The sequence below is a fragment of the Pipistrellus kuhlii genome, unplaced genomic scaffold (genome assembly GCF_014108245.1).
Source record: "Pipistrellus kuhlii isolate mPipKuh1 unplaced genomic scaffold, mPipKuh1.p scaffold_m20_p_43, whole genome shotgun sequence".
NCBI lineage: Eukaryota > Metazoa > Chordata > Mammalia > Chiroptera > Vespertilionidae > Pipistrellus > Pipistrellus kuhlii.
The window spans coordinates 2,938,665-2,951,703 of NW_023425544.1; the positions used below are offsets into that span (position 1 = coordinate 2,938,665).

Here is a 13,039-nt window from a genome sequence, read left to right on the forward strand (position 1 = left end):
GCCAGGGTTGTAGATGCTTTTACAACTTAAAAAATATATATATATATACACATAACCTAAAATATACCATCCTAATCATTTTTTTAAAATCTTTTTTCGCAGTTTATTTTATTATTTAATTTTTTTTATTGATTTCAGCAAGGAAGGGGGAGATAGAAACATCAATGATGAGAGAGAATCATTGACTGGCTGCCTCCTGCACACCCCACACTTGGGGATCAAGCCCACAACCCAGGCACATGCCCCTGGCTGGAATCTAACTGAGGACCCTTTAATCCACAGGCCAATGGTCTATGCACTGAGCCACACCAGCTAGGGCCATCCTAACCATTTTTAACTGTACATATCAGTGGCACTAAGTACATTCACATTGCGCAGCTCATCTCTGGAACTTTTTCATCTTGAGAAACTGAAACTCTATACTCTTGAAATAACTCTCATTTTCTCCTCCCCCAGGCCCAGGCAACCACCATTCTACTTCCTATTTCTGTGAACTTGACCACTGAACACCTCATCTAAGTACTTAACCTTTTGTGACTGGTTTATTTCACTTAGCATAAGGTCTTACGGGTCATTCATATTGTAGCATGTGTCACGATTTCCTGTGTTTTTTTGTTGTTGTTTGTTTGTTTCTTTTTTAACACTGAATAATACTTCTTTGTATGGATACACCACATTTTGCTTACCCATTCCTTTGTCTGTGGACACTTGGGTTGCTCTCTCCTTTTTGCTCTTGTGAATCATGAGGAACATGGGTGTACAAATACCTCTTCGAGACCCCGTTTTCGATTCTTTGGGTATATATCCCCCGTGTAACTGCCAGACCATACAGAAATGCTATTTAAAAATTTTTGAGGAATCACCACACTGTTTTCCCTAACAGCTGCATTTTCACTTCCACCAGCGGTGTACCAGGATTCTAATCTCCCACATCCTTGCCAGCACCCATTTGTGGGTTTTGATACCAGCCATCCTGTTGCCATGAGGTGCCCCTCACTGTGCTCTTGGTTTGCATTTCCCTGCTGACAGTGACGTGGACACCCTCTCCTGTGTTGGTCGGCCACCTCTAGGTCACCTTTGATGAAATGTTTAGTCCAGTCCTTCGCCCGGTTTTTCATTTAATCATTTCAGGGTGGTTTTTGCTGCTGCTGTTGTTGAGTTATAGTTCTTTGTAGATTTAGATTTTAATCCCTTATCGGATCTGTTGTTGCAAATGTTTTCTCCTAGTTTGTAAATTGTCTTTTTCCACTCTGTGGGTTGTGTGTATCTTTTGATGCAGGTTCTGCAAATTCTGCGTGTTCTTTATATCCATTGTCACGCTGCAGAGAAAACGGTATTATTTCCCATCCCACTTTCATAGGGAGGAAACGCAGGCCCAGTGAGTTAACTTGCCCGGGGCCACACAGCTGCGAGTCAGTATCAGGGCTGGCATTCCAACGCGGGTCCCTCTGCCTCCGAAGCTGGCAGCCTTTCCATGCCTCTCCTTTACCTCCCATTCTCCCGCCCAGCTCCTAGCATCAGGAGGCCCCGCGGGGATCTGCAGGGAGTGGCGTTGATTTGAGAAGCATCCGGTTACAAGAGTCGATGGACGGGAGACTTGGCAGTGGTTCCCTGTTGGCCATTGGGTACTCCTTCCTGGAGACGCCTTTGCTTGGACCTGAGAAAGAGCAGGGACGTGCAGACCGTTTTGTTTATTTGTTGGTTGGTTTAAACACTCCGTAGGCTTGTTCTGGAGCCCATCTGCTGCTCAGAGTTCCTCCAGCCATTGGCGTTCGCTCACACTGCTGGTGGTGCCACGTCTTCTGCCCGTGGTCCCTTCCCCTCGCCCCACGCACGCTCCCTTTCGCACCCCACGCTTGCTCTTCCCTCCGTCTCCCTGGCACACCGGGCGGAAGCCAGTGGCCCCGCATTTGCAGTCCCTTTCTGTCTGCCGCTGTATCCCCCTGGCTCAGTGGCATTGTCCAGGCTTGGCCCCGGACCAGTTAAATCAGACGCCGGGGCGGGGGTGGGCAGCTGTAGTTCTTACAGACGCCTTAGGACAGTGGTCGGCAAACTCATCAGTCCACAGAGCCAAATACCAACAGCACAACGATTGACATTTCTTTGGAGAGCCACATTTCTTGAACTTAAACTTCTTCTAACACCACTTCTTCAAAGTAGACTCGCCCAGGCTGTGGTATTTTGTGGAAGAGCCACACTCAAGGGGCCAAAGAGCTGCATGTGGCTCGCGAACCGAGGTTTGCCGACCACGGCCTTAGGTGAGTCTGCTGAGCAGGCGGCCTGGAGCCCGCCGGCCCCTGCAGGCTGCGGGCTCCCTTCCTGCCTGTGGCCGCCCCGCCGTGGCGCTGTGCTCCTGCGTGGGCTGCTGGCGCCCTCCTTCACCCAGAGAGACATGGCTGCTGGGGAGAGGCTGGGCGGAACTGCATCCACCCACCTTCCTTCCATCTCTCCATCCATAGCCGCTGTGAGTGCCCGCTGTGAGCCAGGCCCTGGCGAACACAGCACCCCGAGCACCTTCATTCTTCTAGGAAAGCGAGCTGTAACCTGAGGGACGTGGATCATGTGTGCACACGTGTCATGCACCACGGTTCTCAGGGACAGCAGCTGTCCGGCGGGGCCGCTGGGGACGTTTGGGGCAGAATGGAAGGTGCCCCCCGGATGTGGATGGTGGGGTGGAGTGTCCCAGGGAGGGAGTGAGGTGGCCTGTGTGGCAGAGGGAGAGGCGGGCTCTCATCCTGAGGCTGTTCCTCAGGGGTGATTGCCTTCCGGTTCTCTCCACTCCTTCGTCCACTCGTTCAGCCCGTCATCAAACACCTCGTAAGCGCCTGCTGTCGTCAGTGTGCCTGTGGGCCGGCTGCGTGAGCATCACTGGGCTTGTCAGAAACGCGGCTTCTCGGGCTCCCCCCTGCACATGCTGAGTCAGAGCCTGGGAGTGGGTTCTGGACTTTTTTAAAAAAATATATTTTATTGATTTTTTACAGAGAGGAAGAGAGAGGGACAGAGAGTTAAAAAACATCAATGAGAGAGAAACATCGATCAGCCGCCTCTTGCACAACCCCTACTGGGGATGTGCCTGCAACCAAGGTACATGCCCTTGACCGGAATCGAACCTGGGACCCGTCAGTCCACAGGCTGATGCTCTATCCACTGAGCCAAACCAGCCCGAACTCTGTTTGAACAAACTCTCTGGGCGACTGTTTGGGAACTCCCGCTCCAGAGTGCTGGACTTTCCGTCTTCGTCGGTGCGTCCCTCCCTCAGTGCTCAGCGCCAGGCGCCCCCTGAATGTCCGTGGGCTGCTTTGCACGGGCCCCGTTGGGTCCTGGGAGTGTGGGAGCCCCTCCGGGGGAGGAGGGCAGAGGCCCTCCTGGGACGGGCGGTTGACAGACACTAGACACACATCTGGTTTCGGGAGGCGTTTTGGAAGTCATCAGCGGACGGGTTGGTATGAAAAGATCCTCAGCATCCATGTGGCAGTCGGGGGGTGGGGTGGTGATGGGCGTGCCTGCGACCTGAAGTCCTATGTTCTGATGGTTCTGGCCCGGGGCCCGTGTGCCCGGTGCTGAGATGGCATGGGCGTTCCTTTCTCTGCGGACACGGTCGCCTTTAGGGCAAGGGAGTGGCTCATGTCACTGGACATGAGAGAGCGTTGCTCTGGGGCCTCCTGGGATCGTTCCCTTTGTGGGGCATCTGCCTTCTGTTGGGGGCATCTTCCTTCAACTTCTCCTGGGGACAGTGGCACCAAGACCTGAAGGGGGCGGGCGGGGACGACCCTCACCGGCAGTAATGGTGGGCAGGCCGGTGCAGGGCTCCAGTGTTCTGGAGAATGTGCTCCCCCACCGGCACCAGGATCCCCGGTTTTGCAGCATCAGGCTCGGCAGGGGCAGGACTCCGGCCGCTGCAGTGCCGTGGAACCTGATCTGGGTTTATTTCTGGAGAGTGAATTCCAGGTCCTAGCATTGCACTGTGCTGGGCTGGCCTGCCTCACGTGGCTTATAGGAAATCTGTTTGATAATCAAGTGGTTAATCTAAACTGAATCCTAGGTCAGATGGCGTGGACGTGTTTATGCACCAGATTCTCCCACCAGAAGCAGCAGGCCTTTACTGGGGAAAGGGCAGTGCCTGCCATTGTTAGTGCCTGTGGTGGAGAATTCTTTGATCTAGGGATGCTTAGGGAAATGTTTGCTTTCGTTTCCCAGTATCTTAGCAGCCCTCCCAGTATCTTAGCAGCCCTCCCAGTGGTCTCAGCAGCCCTCCCCGCAGTCTGTGGCTGTTGTCGCCAGACCACACTCGGCAGCCCTCGTCAGAGTGACTCGGCCTCTGGCTGGTCTCCGGATAAGCGGTCCGGACCAAAGTGCAGGCGGCACCAGGGTGCCGTCCTGAGTCCACAGTGACTCCCACCAGCCTGTGCACCGGCTCCCAGTAGCAGGCTGGCCACTCGCCTGGGTGCTGCATGGACCCTGGCCGCAGCTCCCGGTCTCCTGAGGAGGTAGGTCTCTGCCCGTGGCTGCCAGGGAGCGGCCCTGGGTGTGTGTGGAGGTGGGCATCAGTAAAGACTGGATGGGGTGTGTCCTTCTGCTCCCTGCTTAAGCTTAGCAGCAGAAAGGTCCCTGTTACCATGGGGTGACCGAGGGGCATGGATTCCTGCAGACCCCCACTGCCACGGGGAGCAGGCAAAGCGGATGGTCTCTCGGCAGTGAGAGCCTGCTCCTGGGCACAGAGAGCAAAGTGTGTACACACCGCCCTCCCTAGCTGCAAGCTGGTAGCTGTGGGCAGACACTTTATGTCTTTTGTGCCCTTGACTTTGGATTTCAAACAAGCGGATAGCAGTTTCATCCTTCTGTGGGGACTTAATTAACCCACTGTTTTGGTCATTTCAATTACAGTAGTCCAATTTAACCAGCCCCCGCCCTCCCCAATAGTTAGAAATTACTCTCCTCCAAAGTTGTGTGCGAGGCACGCCTTAGCCCCTGCGGGCAGAGCCGGCTGGCGCTGCTTCTGAGCCGCAGGGAAGCCCAGCCGGGGTCCCTGCTGCTCCGCCTTTGAAGGCCTTCTCCCTGCCCCCCGCAGCTGTTGGCCCCCATCTTTAAGCCCTCAGCCTGCACCCACCCCGCTGCCAAAGGGGCCTCTGTGGAGAGAGGTCTGAGCTCTGTTCGCTGGGTTTTGATTTCAGTGCAGGAGTTGATAAAATGAGATAAACCCCCAGCTCACAGGGCCGGGGAAATTAAACAGAGATGATATCAAAGTTCCCCTGAGTTTTCAGCTGCGATACAGTAGCTTGGTTTTCTCCCAGCCCACGGCCCGGAGGCAGGCCTTTGATTCTGAAACAATGTTCAGCATCAGTTAAGCCCAGCACCGCTGACTTCCAGGGATTAAGCAAACGGTGGTGGTAATTCTTTGATCAGCTACCAGGGAGCCGTGTGCCGCGGGTATGAAGGGCTTTCTAGTTAAAGTTCATTTTTCTATGAACCTGGGATGGCAGCCTGGGCGAGGCGCCGCAGCTCTGGGAGCTGGGGCCGCCCCCAGGCCGTGTTCGCAGCATTGCAGGCAGCAGCAGGAAGCGGTTTTCCCCTTCCGCCCCGTGTTGTCGCATCGTATCCACTCAGCGGCGGCCTAGAAAGATCCTCTGGCTTGGAAAACACACCTCACCCTAACGGGACCCCAGCTAGTCTTAGTATGTACGTGCAAGGCATGTGCACGCATGCACGCACGCACGCACTCCCGCCTTGCAGAGAAGTCCTCCTGGGCAGATACAGGAACAGCTGCCCAGAGCCATGCTCTGCAGACCCCTAGACTTGCACATGATCTGGCGGAGGCTGCCTGGGCGCTGGAGGTAGAGATTGGGATGGGGATTGGGACCTCTCAGGTTCAATGAGGAGGATGAGCTCCAGGTCGGTGTTGCCACCGCACTCTCTCCTGGCCCAGTGTCGCCAGCACCTTCATTCCTTACCTGGCATTTACTGAGAACCCGCTTAGTTTCATGCTGGCTCCGTCCTATGATCCTCAGTAATCTCACCATCATCTAATAAAATACTGGGTCAGCTTTTAGCTTTCACTGTACAGACCCTCCTGCAGCTACGGGGGGTGGGGGGGGGTGGGGGGTGGGGGGGGGTGGGGGGGGTGGAAGTTCCTCAAATTGCCCCCTCCCTCAGCTGGTCCTGCGACCTGCTGTGGTAACAGAGCCCGTGTGTGCTGTCGATCGGCCTGCACGCCCCATGCATCAACCTATTCCCTCCCGAGCAGCGCTCGGATCTCCCTCATTAGGACTAAATTTACCTCCGTCCCGCACAACCGCGGCCCTAGCTCATTTTTATTGTTGTAAATTATTTATGAGGGAGATGTTGAGTCTTGAAACGGAGGTTCGAGGGAAATTAATCCCATGTTCCTATTATCTTGCTGTACTTTTCTCGCCCTTGCTTCACTGACCGGGCTGTGGCTCGAGAAAGAAGGGCTTTCCGTGTTCACTATGATTAGTGTGGAAACGGGTCCTTCAGTCGGAAAGGGATGGGATGGTGGCATCCCTCTGCACCGTGTCCTGGGAAGCAGACCTGGCTGGGGAAGGCGGGCTGAGGTCCTGCTCGGCTCTGCTGAGAACGCCAGGCCTCAGTTTGCTCTCCTGTGAAATAGGGACCAGGCAGCCCAGCCACCGCCCAGGTTTGGAGTGGGCATCGGTGGAAAAGCAGCCTGAGAAAGCTTCTTGGGCATTGCAGGGGTGTGAGTGTGTGCACTGAGCGATGAGGGTGCCGGTGAGGAGCTGCGGAGGGCGAAACTGGGAGTGGTGGCAAGCAGGCCCGGAAGTTGGTGTTTTAGAGCAGCATCGCCTCTTGCAAGACAGGCTCCTGCTGGTTTGGAGCACCCTGCACCCCTGGCCCTCCCGGGCAGACGTGCCCGCTCGCCGGCGGCACCCAGGCCTCTTCCCCTCCGGCCTGGCCTGTGCCTGCTGAGCACTCCCAGGCCGGCGCCGCCCCTCCCGGCCCCGGGCTCCGAAGCCGGAGCGCCAGCTAATAAATGGCCTTTTGTTAGGAAGGTCAATGGAAGTGACGGCGGAGGCGCTGTTAGGGGTAATTTGCAGTCAGAAAATATGTAACGGGGGCGAGCCGCCGTGAGTGATTGCCGCTGCCATGGCTATCCTGGGCGTTTCTCATTAAAAGCTTCCTCTGCTGCCGCCGCCGCCGCTTCCTCCGCCGCCCAGCTGGCCGCGCGGAGCCATTTGTCTGTGTTTCACAAAGGCCGCCTTCATCCCCAGGGTGAGCAGCCGGGAGGGGAGAGGCGAAGGCGAGCGTGCGGGATGCTCTGCAGCCGGCCTCCCTCCTGCGGGCCGGGCCGTGCCCACGCGGCCGGGCCCTTTGTCTGCGCAGCGGGGGCGGCCATCTTGGACCGGCTGCCGGGCGCGGTGCATTCTGGGAGCGCATCCTCCGCAGGCAGGTTCCTGCCTGCACCTGCCAGCGCCCAGAGCAGAGCGAGCCATTGTCGTCAGTGCCTCGTGGAGGATATTGGAATCTATCAGCAAAGGAAATATTTCTCTCTTATTCCCATGCTTCCCTCCCCCTCCCCTCTCAGATAGTACTATCTTAATAATAATAAAAAAAACTTACCTCGCATGTTCTTTATTAAATTCACAGCGTGATATTTTAGCGCTGGTAGAACTCGTACATTCTGTTAATGAGTTGTTAATGGCAAAGCATTTTGGTCACCAACAGCAGGTACCCATATTTTGCAAACTGCAGCATTGTTGTTATTGTGTTACCGAGAAGAGGGAATTTTCCAAGTGAAGATATTTTTTGGTCTTTACAGCTTTGGATTGTGCTGGTGCAGATATTGAATGACAGACCTTCTCTATTGGGGGCATGTGTGGCATGGGGACATTCATTCATTCATTCATTCAGTACATATGTACTGTATACCTACTGTGTGTGGGGAGCGCTAAGCCCTGTGCTTTATGCAGATAAATCTATCTAACAAATGACATTTTAAAAAGAGAAAATGATGCAGCCTGGTATCCTGGGCCCTGCCCTGAGCTCCCAGAAGCTTCTTTTCATCAGACTTAAGCATAACTTGGTTTGCTTTCATCATAAACAGACGCTGGGAGTGCAGCGGCTGCCAGGCTAAGAAATACCTTGATTGGAGACTTGGCTGCATTGCATTAAGTCTGCTTCCGGAGCCTTTTGTGGGTCCTGCGATGCTGATGATGTGGGGGACCTGCATGTAGCATTTTAGTTGTTCCTATTTAGGAGGCACACTCGTTTTTAACAGCCTCTGCCTTTTCTGATTCTGGGCTGAGAGCTCAGACTATCCCTCCTGCCTGCCTGGGTAGGCGGAGTGTTCAATTTGTTTAGAAGCCGTAACCAGCCTTGAGGGATCTAGCAGACCTGCAGCCAGTGGAACGTAATTGCTGCAGAAGGAGGTGGAATGTAACTTGCTCTTTTTCGAGGCTTGTCCTTTTAAAAGTACTAAAAGCCATTTACATAAGGTGTTACCTCTTTTATTTGCTTTCTGGTGCACTGCCACTGGAGCTGCCCAGACCCAGTGCTCTATATACTGCTTGTCTCCTTTGGTCACATCAAGGGGCAGTCGGCGGCAGAATAATAATTCTGTTTCCCCTCCCTTTTCCCCAAAGCGCCCAGCAAGAATTATGGTCATTGTTAGTGTGTAGCTTTGAGTCAACGCCCATGCCCTGCAGGATTAAACACAGAAAAGGGACCTTTCAGTGCCTACCACGTTCCTGGTAATTTACACTGGACATGTGTATCCCCAAGCCCACCTGCCTCATCTGCTCTTCGTTGAGGGCCTACTGTGTGCCAGGGACCTCTCCAGGACCTTCCTTCACGTGACTCTTGGTTCTCACAGCAGCTCTGTGACTGTCAGTGCCAAGGCTGTGTGCTTGCTCAAGGCCGTGGCCTGGACTTGACCACTCCTTTGCCTCCATGCCGGAGACGTTCTCCCAGGTGTGTGTTTGCAAAGCTCTGTCTACTGTGCAGCCCCCCTTGGCGGTGGAAGAGGCTGCAGGGTTGGCAGCCTGCACCTCCATAGGAACTAGTACAAGGGAGAGAAATGCAAGGTGGGGGTAGACTTGGTCAAGTCTGATTTATCCTCAGAGAGGTTCCTGGTGTCTGTTCAGAAGTCAGGCAGCTAGATGGGAGATTGGAGAGTGGTTTGCCTTTGGGTCTGAGTTTAAATTACATACATACTCGGAGCACGGACAAGCCCTCATTAAGTGTGTTAGCTCGGTGTTCAGAGCTAACTTGAGACAAGCAGAGGCCAGTGATGCTTCGAATTCTTGCTCTGAGGAAAGAGCCAGGTGGGGCCAGGGCTCCTGCGCGCTCTCAGGAAGTGGCGCTCAGGATGTCGGCCGGAGAGGCCGCTCTGTCTGCGTGAGACTTTGCATTGTTCGCGGCGAGCGCTCAGTGTGAATCCTGTGCTTTCTCTTCCTTTTCGGAACCAGGACAAGTCCACCATGCCGGAAGTCAGAGACCTGTCGGAAGCCTTGCCGGAGACGTCCATGGACCCCATCACCGGAGTTGGGGTGGTGGCCTCCCGGAACCGGGCCCCAACGGGCTACGACGTAGTAAGTCCGGATTCCGCTTCCTCCCTTCCGTTCACGGATTCCTCAGATCTCCGCCTCCTGTGCGCCGGGCCCTCTGAGCCTGTGTGTGAGACGTGTTTCTTCCCTCCACGCCCTCAGCAGGGCGGGCACAGCACCGGGGGGCAGGCAGGGCGTGTCCTGGATTGGGGGTCAGGGGCCTGCGCCTGTCCGGCCGCCCCTGGCCCAGGCCCCGGCCTCCGGGATGCTCATCCTCACCCTCTGTAAGACCTGCAGGCTGGCTTCATTGATTTCCAGTCACTTCTCGCTGTGACGTTTCATGAAAAGGATCCAAGTGTCTGAAAGGCCCTTGGTGATTGTCATAGGGTGTCCCCCACGTGTACATGTCACATACAATCGCCCAGCTTGTTCCGGCTTCCAGCAGTTTCCTCCCGGCCGCTCATGTAGCTCACGGCTGCACTGGGAGGGCCGGTGGTGCATCTCCGCTTTGCTGGTGAGGAGACCGAGCTCCGGGAAGTGAAGGGACAGAGGCCCGTCCTTGGGGGTGGCAGGTCAGCGCTCTGACGGACACACCACCACCGCTCAGCGGCCCTTCTTGCCCTGCTTTTCGGCAGATGTCGGTGGTGGGGCAGTAGCACTGATGGCCGGAACTGGTTCTTTTGTTGTTTTCATAAATAAACTCCGATTGGGGTGGAGCTTTAAGACATGCAGAGGAACATCAGAGGGTTTAGTAAACAGTGACCCTGGTCCTGGATTCTGAGATTCCCAAGTGGTCTTACTTCCCTCTTGTTGTTTACAATAGCATTTTATTTTTAAAATATGTTTTATTGATTTTTTTTACAGAGAGGAAGGGAGAGGGAGAGAGAGTTAGAAACACAGATGAGAGAGAAGCATCGATCAGCTGCCTCCTGCACACCCCTTACTGGGCATGTGCCTGCAGCCAAGGTACATGCCCTTGACCGGAATCGAACCTGGGACCCTTCAGTCTGCAGGCAGACAGACGCTCTAGCCACTGAGCCACACCGGTCAGGGCGACAGCGTTTTGTGCTTGTTCGTTGAGAGGGTGCACCAAGACTACACAGAAGAGGCCTCCGTAGCCAGCACGGGAAGCCTGCTGAGGTGATCAGATGAGTGTCTGGCTCCCAGGGGTGGGTTGCAGGCCTGGCCCGGCAGGAGCCCCGCGGCAGGGTCCCAGCCTCGGCATGATGGGCGTGTGGGGCGGGCTAACCACATCCCTGGGCCGGGAGGCTGTCCTGTGATCACAGGAAGTTCCGCAGCATCCCCGGCCTCTACCTATAGGTGCCAGTGGCACCAGCCCCCAAACAGGACAACCAAAAGTGTGTCCAGAAACTGCCAGCTGCCCCAGGCTGAGGGGTGGGCGGGACCCGCCCCGCTGAGGACGGTGCGGGGGTGGGGGTCAGCCGCACGGGGCCCGTTGGGAGGGGAGGAGCCTGTTAAAATGCTCCGTGTTCCCCTCCCGCTGTTTGAAAGCTTATAAACATTTTAAACGAGGAAGGACGAGGGAATCCCTTTGGACAGAGTGCGGCCGGACTAAACAGCGCCTGTCATGGAGTGGGATCATTGGGGGTGGCTTGTGCCACGGAGCTCTGGGGAAGCTATTAACCTGCTCCCGGTGTGAGAAGCCAGTGTCTCCTGATGAGTTAGATACGAAGCAGCACTGTGCGTGGGGCGGGGCAGGCCTGGCTCTGGGGGGGGCCGGTCCTGGGGTGCCCTCCCGGGGGGCTCCTGCTGGGGTCACCCCCGGTGCGGCCCCATCTTCCTGCTCTGCTCTTGTCGGTCTGTGTCCTTCCCGTCCCGCCGGAGCCTTCGGGGTCGGCATGGACGCTTGCCGGAGGCAGCGCTGGCCTCTGGCCGTCTGGCTCTCTGGGCGTCTCGGCGGGTCTGACGGGAGCAGCATCCATCCCTGTCATTTTCTCCCAACGCCGAGCTGGGGCGGAGGGCGGGTGGCAGAGGAGTGGAACTGATAAGCGCGTCTCATGCCTGCGCCGGCGCCGCCGCGGAAGGTGAGCAGCACGGGCTCCGGGCGGCCCGGCAGTTCCCGGCCCCCGCGCCGGCCGAGGGCGAGCTCCTCTTAGCCCTCTCCGGAGCCGATCGTGTCGCTGCGCTGACCTCGGGCTCTGCTAGACCACAGCTGCTCCCCAGAGGCCTGGCCCCGAGTTCAAGGGCAGAGGGGGGAGCTGCTTTCATCTGGAGTTTTGAGTGAAGCCAACATCCGGACCGGATGGCAGGAGTTTGCCGGTGGCTGGGCCTCGGAGAGGGTGGTGGCGGGACCTCGCCCTGTCCCGTCGCCGGGGAGCGCTCTGTCCCGCCCAGTCACATTGGGCACCAGATGGGTGCTGAGCTGGGCAGCACAACCACTTTCACATGGGCTCAGGCCCCAATGCCGCTCCAAGTAAAAGATGCCCAGTGTTTGCTTATGAACATTTAATGTTATAACTCCTCTTAGGCAGGGGCTGAGGGTTATTTGCTAAACTTCTTCATTTATTGTCCCGATTCCTGCATCCCTCTCTGAAATAGCCCCCCCACCCTCTCACCACCACCCCCACCCCCACGGCCTGGCTCCCTGTCTCCGAGAGGCTGGTGACGGTGCTCCTGCCCGCAGAGGGCGGGTGGGTCTCCTGTCCTGTGACACCGCGCACCTGAGTCATGGCTCTCGTAGGGGCCGGTGTTTGCCGAGGGTGGAACATGCCGTTTTTTCATACGTGGATGCTTTAAAGTTGGCTGAAGGGTGAGTGAAAGGAGACTGCAGGTGGAGGTGGCTGTGAACTTGGTGACAGGCTCAGGAGCAAGATTGGAGTGGACTGAGGGTTCCGGTAGAAGTGGGAAGCGAAGAGGGAGGCCGAGTGACAACGGCCTTTGAAGGAGGAGGAAGAGGGAAGTGGTCCCTGGAGGATGACGTGGGCTCACGGGTCCTTTTTTCTTTGTTTAAAGGTGGGAAGTGTTAGTACACATAGTTGCTGATGGGAAGGAACCAGCAGTGTGTGTGTGGCGGGTGAGGGGGGAAGGTAGGGAGAGGAAGGGGGGGTTACAGTGTAGGACAGAGCTGCTTGCTGGCAGGCAGAGCTGCAGAGGGAAGCCAGGAAGTCATGTTTTCCAGCTCTTCTTCCTACGGCTGCGTGCCGGGAAGCCAGCTGTGGTCGTGACCTCTGACCTCCGAGGGGGCCTCCAGGGCTGGGGCTGCGTGCGGGCCAGTCATCCGGAAGTCCCCACTTTCATTCCTTCCTTCCTGCTCTCTCGCCCCCTCCATCTCCCTGTCTCTCAGCACTCCTGTTTACTTCTGAAACTAATTGGACCACAAAACATTTCTTAAAAGCTGTGGGCCTTATAATTTACATATGCCGTAGATGTTTTGGGGAGTTTCTAAATAATTGGAAGGTTCAGTTGCTTGAACGGTCAAATGTGAGGGCTTTGGGGTACCAAGAAAGATCAGCTCCCTCCTCCTCCTCCTCCTCCTCCTCCTTCTTTTTAAAAATATATTT

At 56.0% G+C, this 13,039-nt stretch overlaps 1 protein-coding gene across 2 annotated transcripts in view; it reads left to right on the forward strand.

The window, feature by feature from the left end:
- MVB12B (multivesicular body subunit 12B) overlaps positions 1 to 13,039 on the forward strand; it is a 121,312-nt gene that overhangs the window by 5,007 nt on the left and 103,266 nt on the right. For both annotated transcript variants that reach the window (XM_036412064.2, XM_045572057.1), the window contains exon 2: positions 9,441 to 9,563. In XM_036412064.2, coding sequence (XP_036267957.1) covers positions 9,441 to 9,563 — 123 coding nt within the window. The remainder of the gene's footprint in view (positions 1 to 9,440; positions 9,564 to 13,039) is intronic.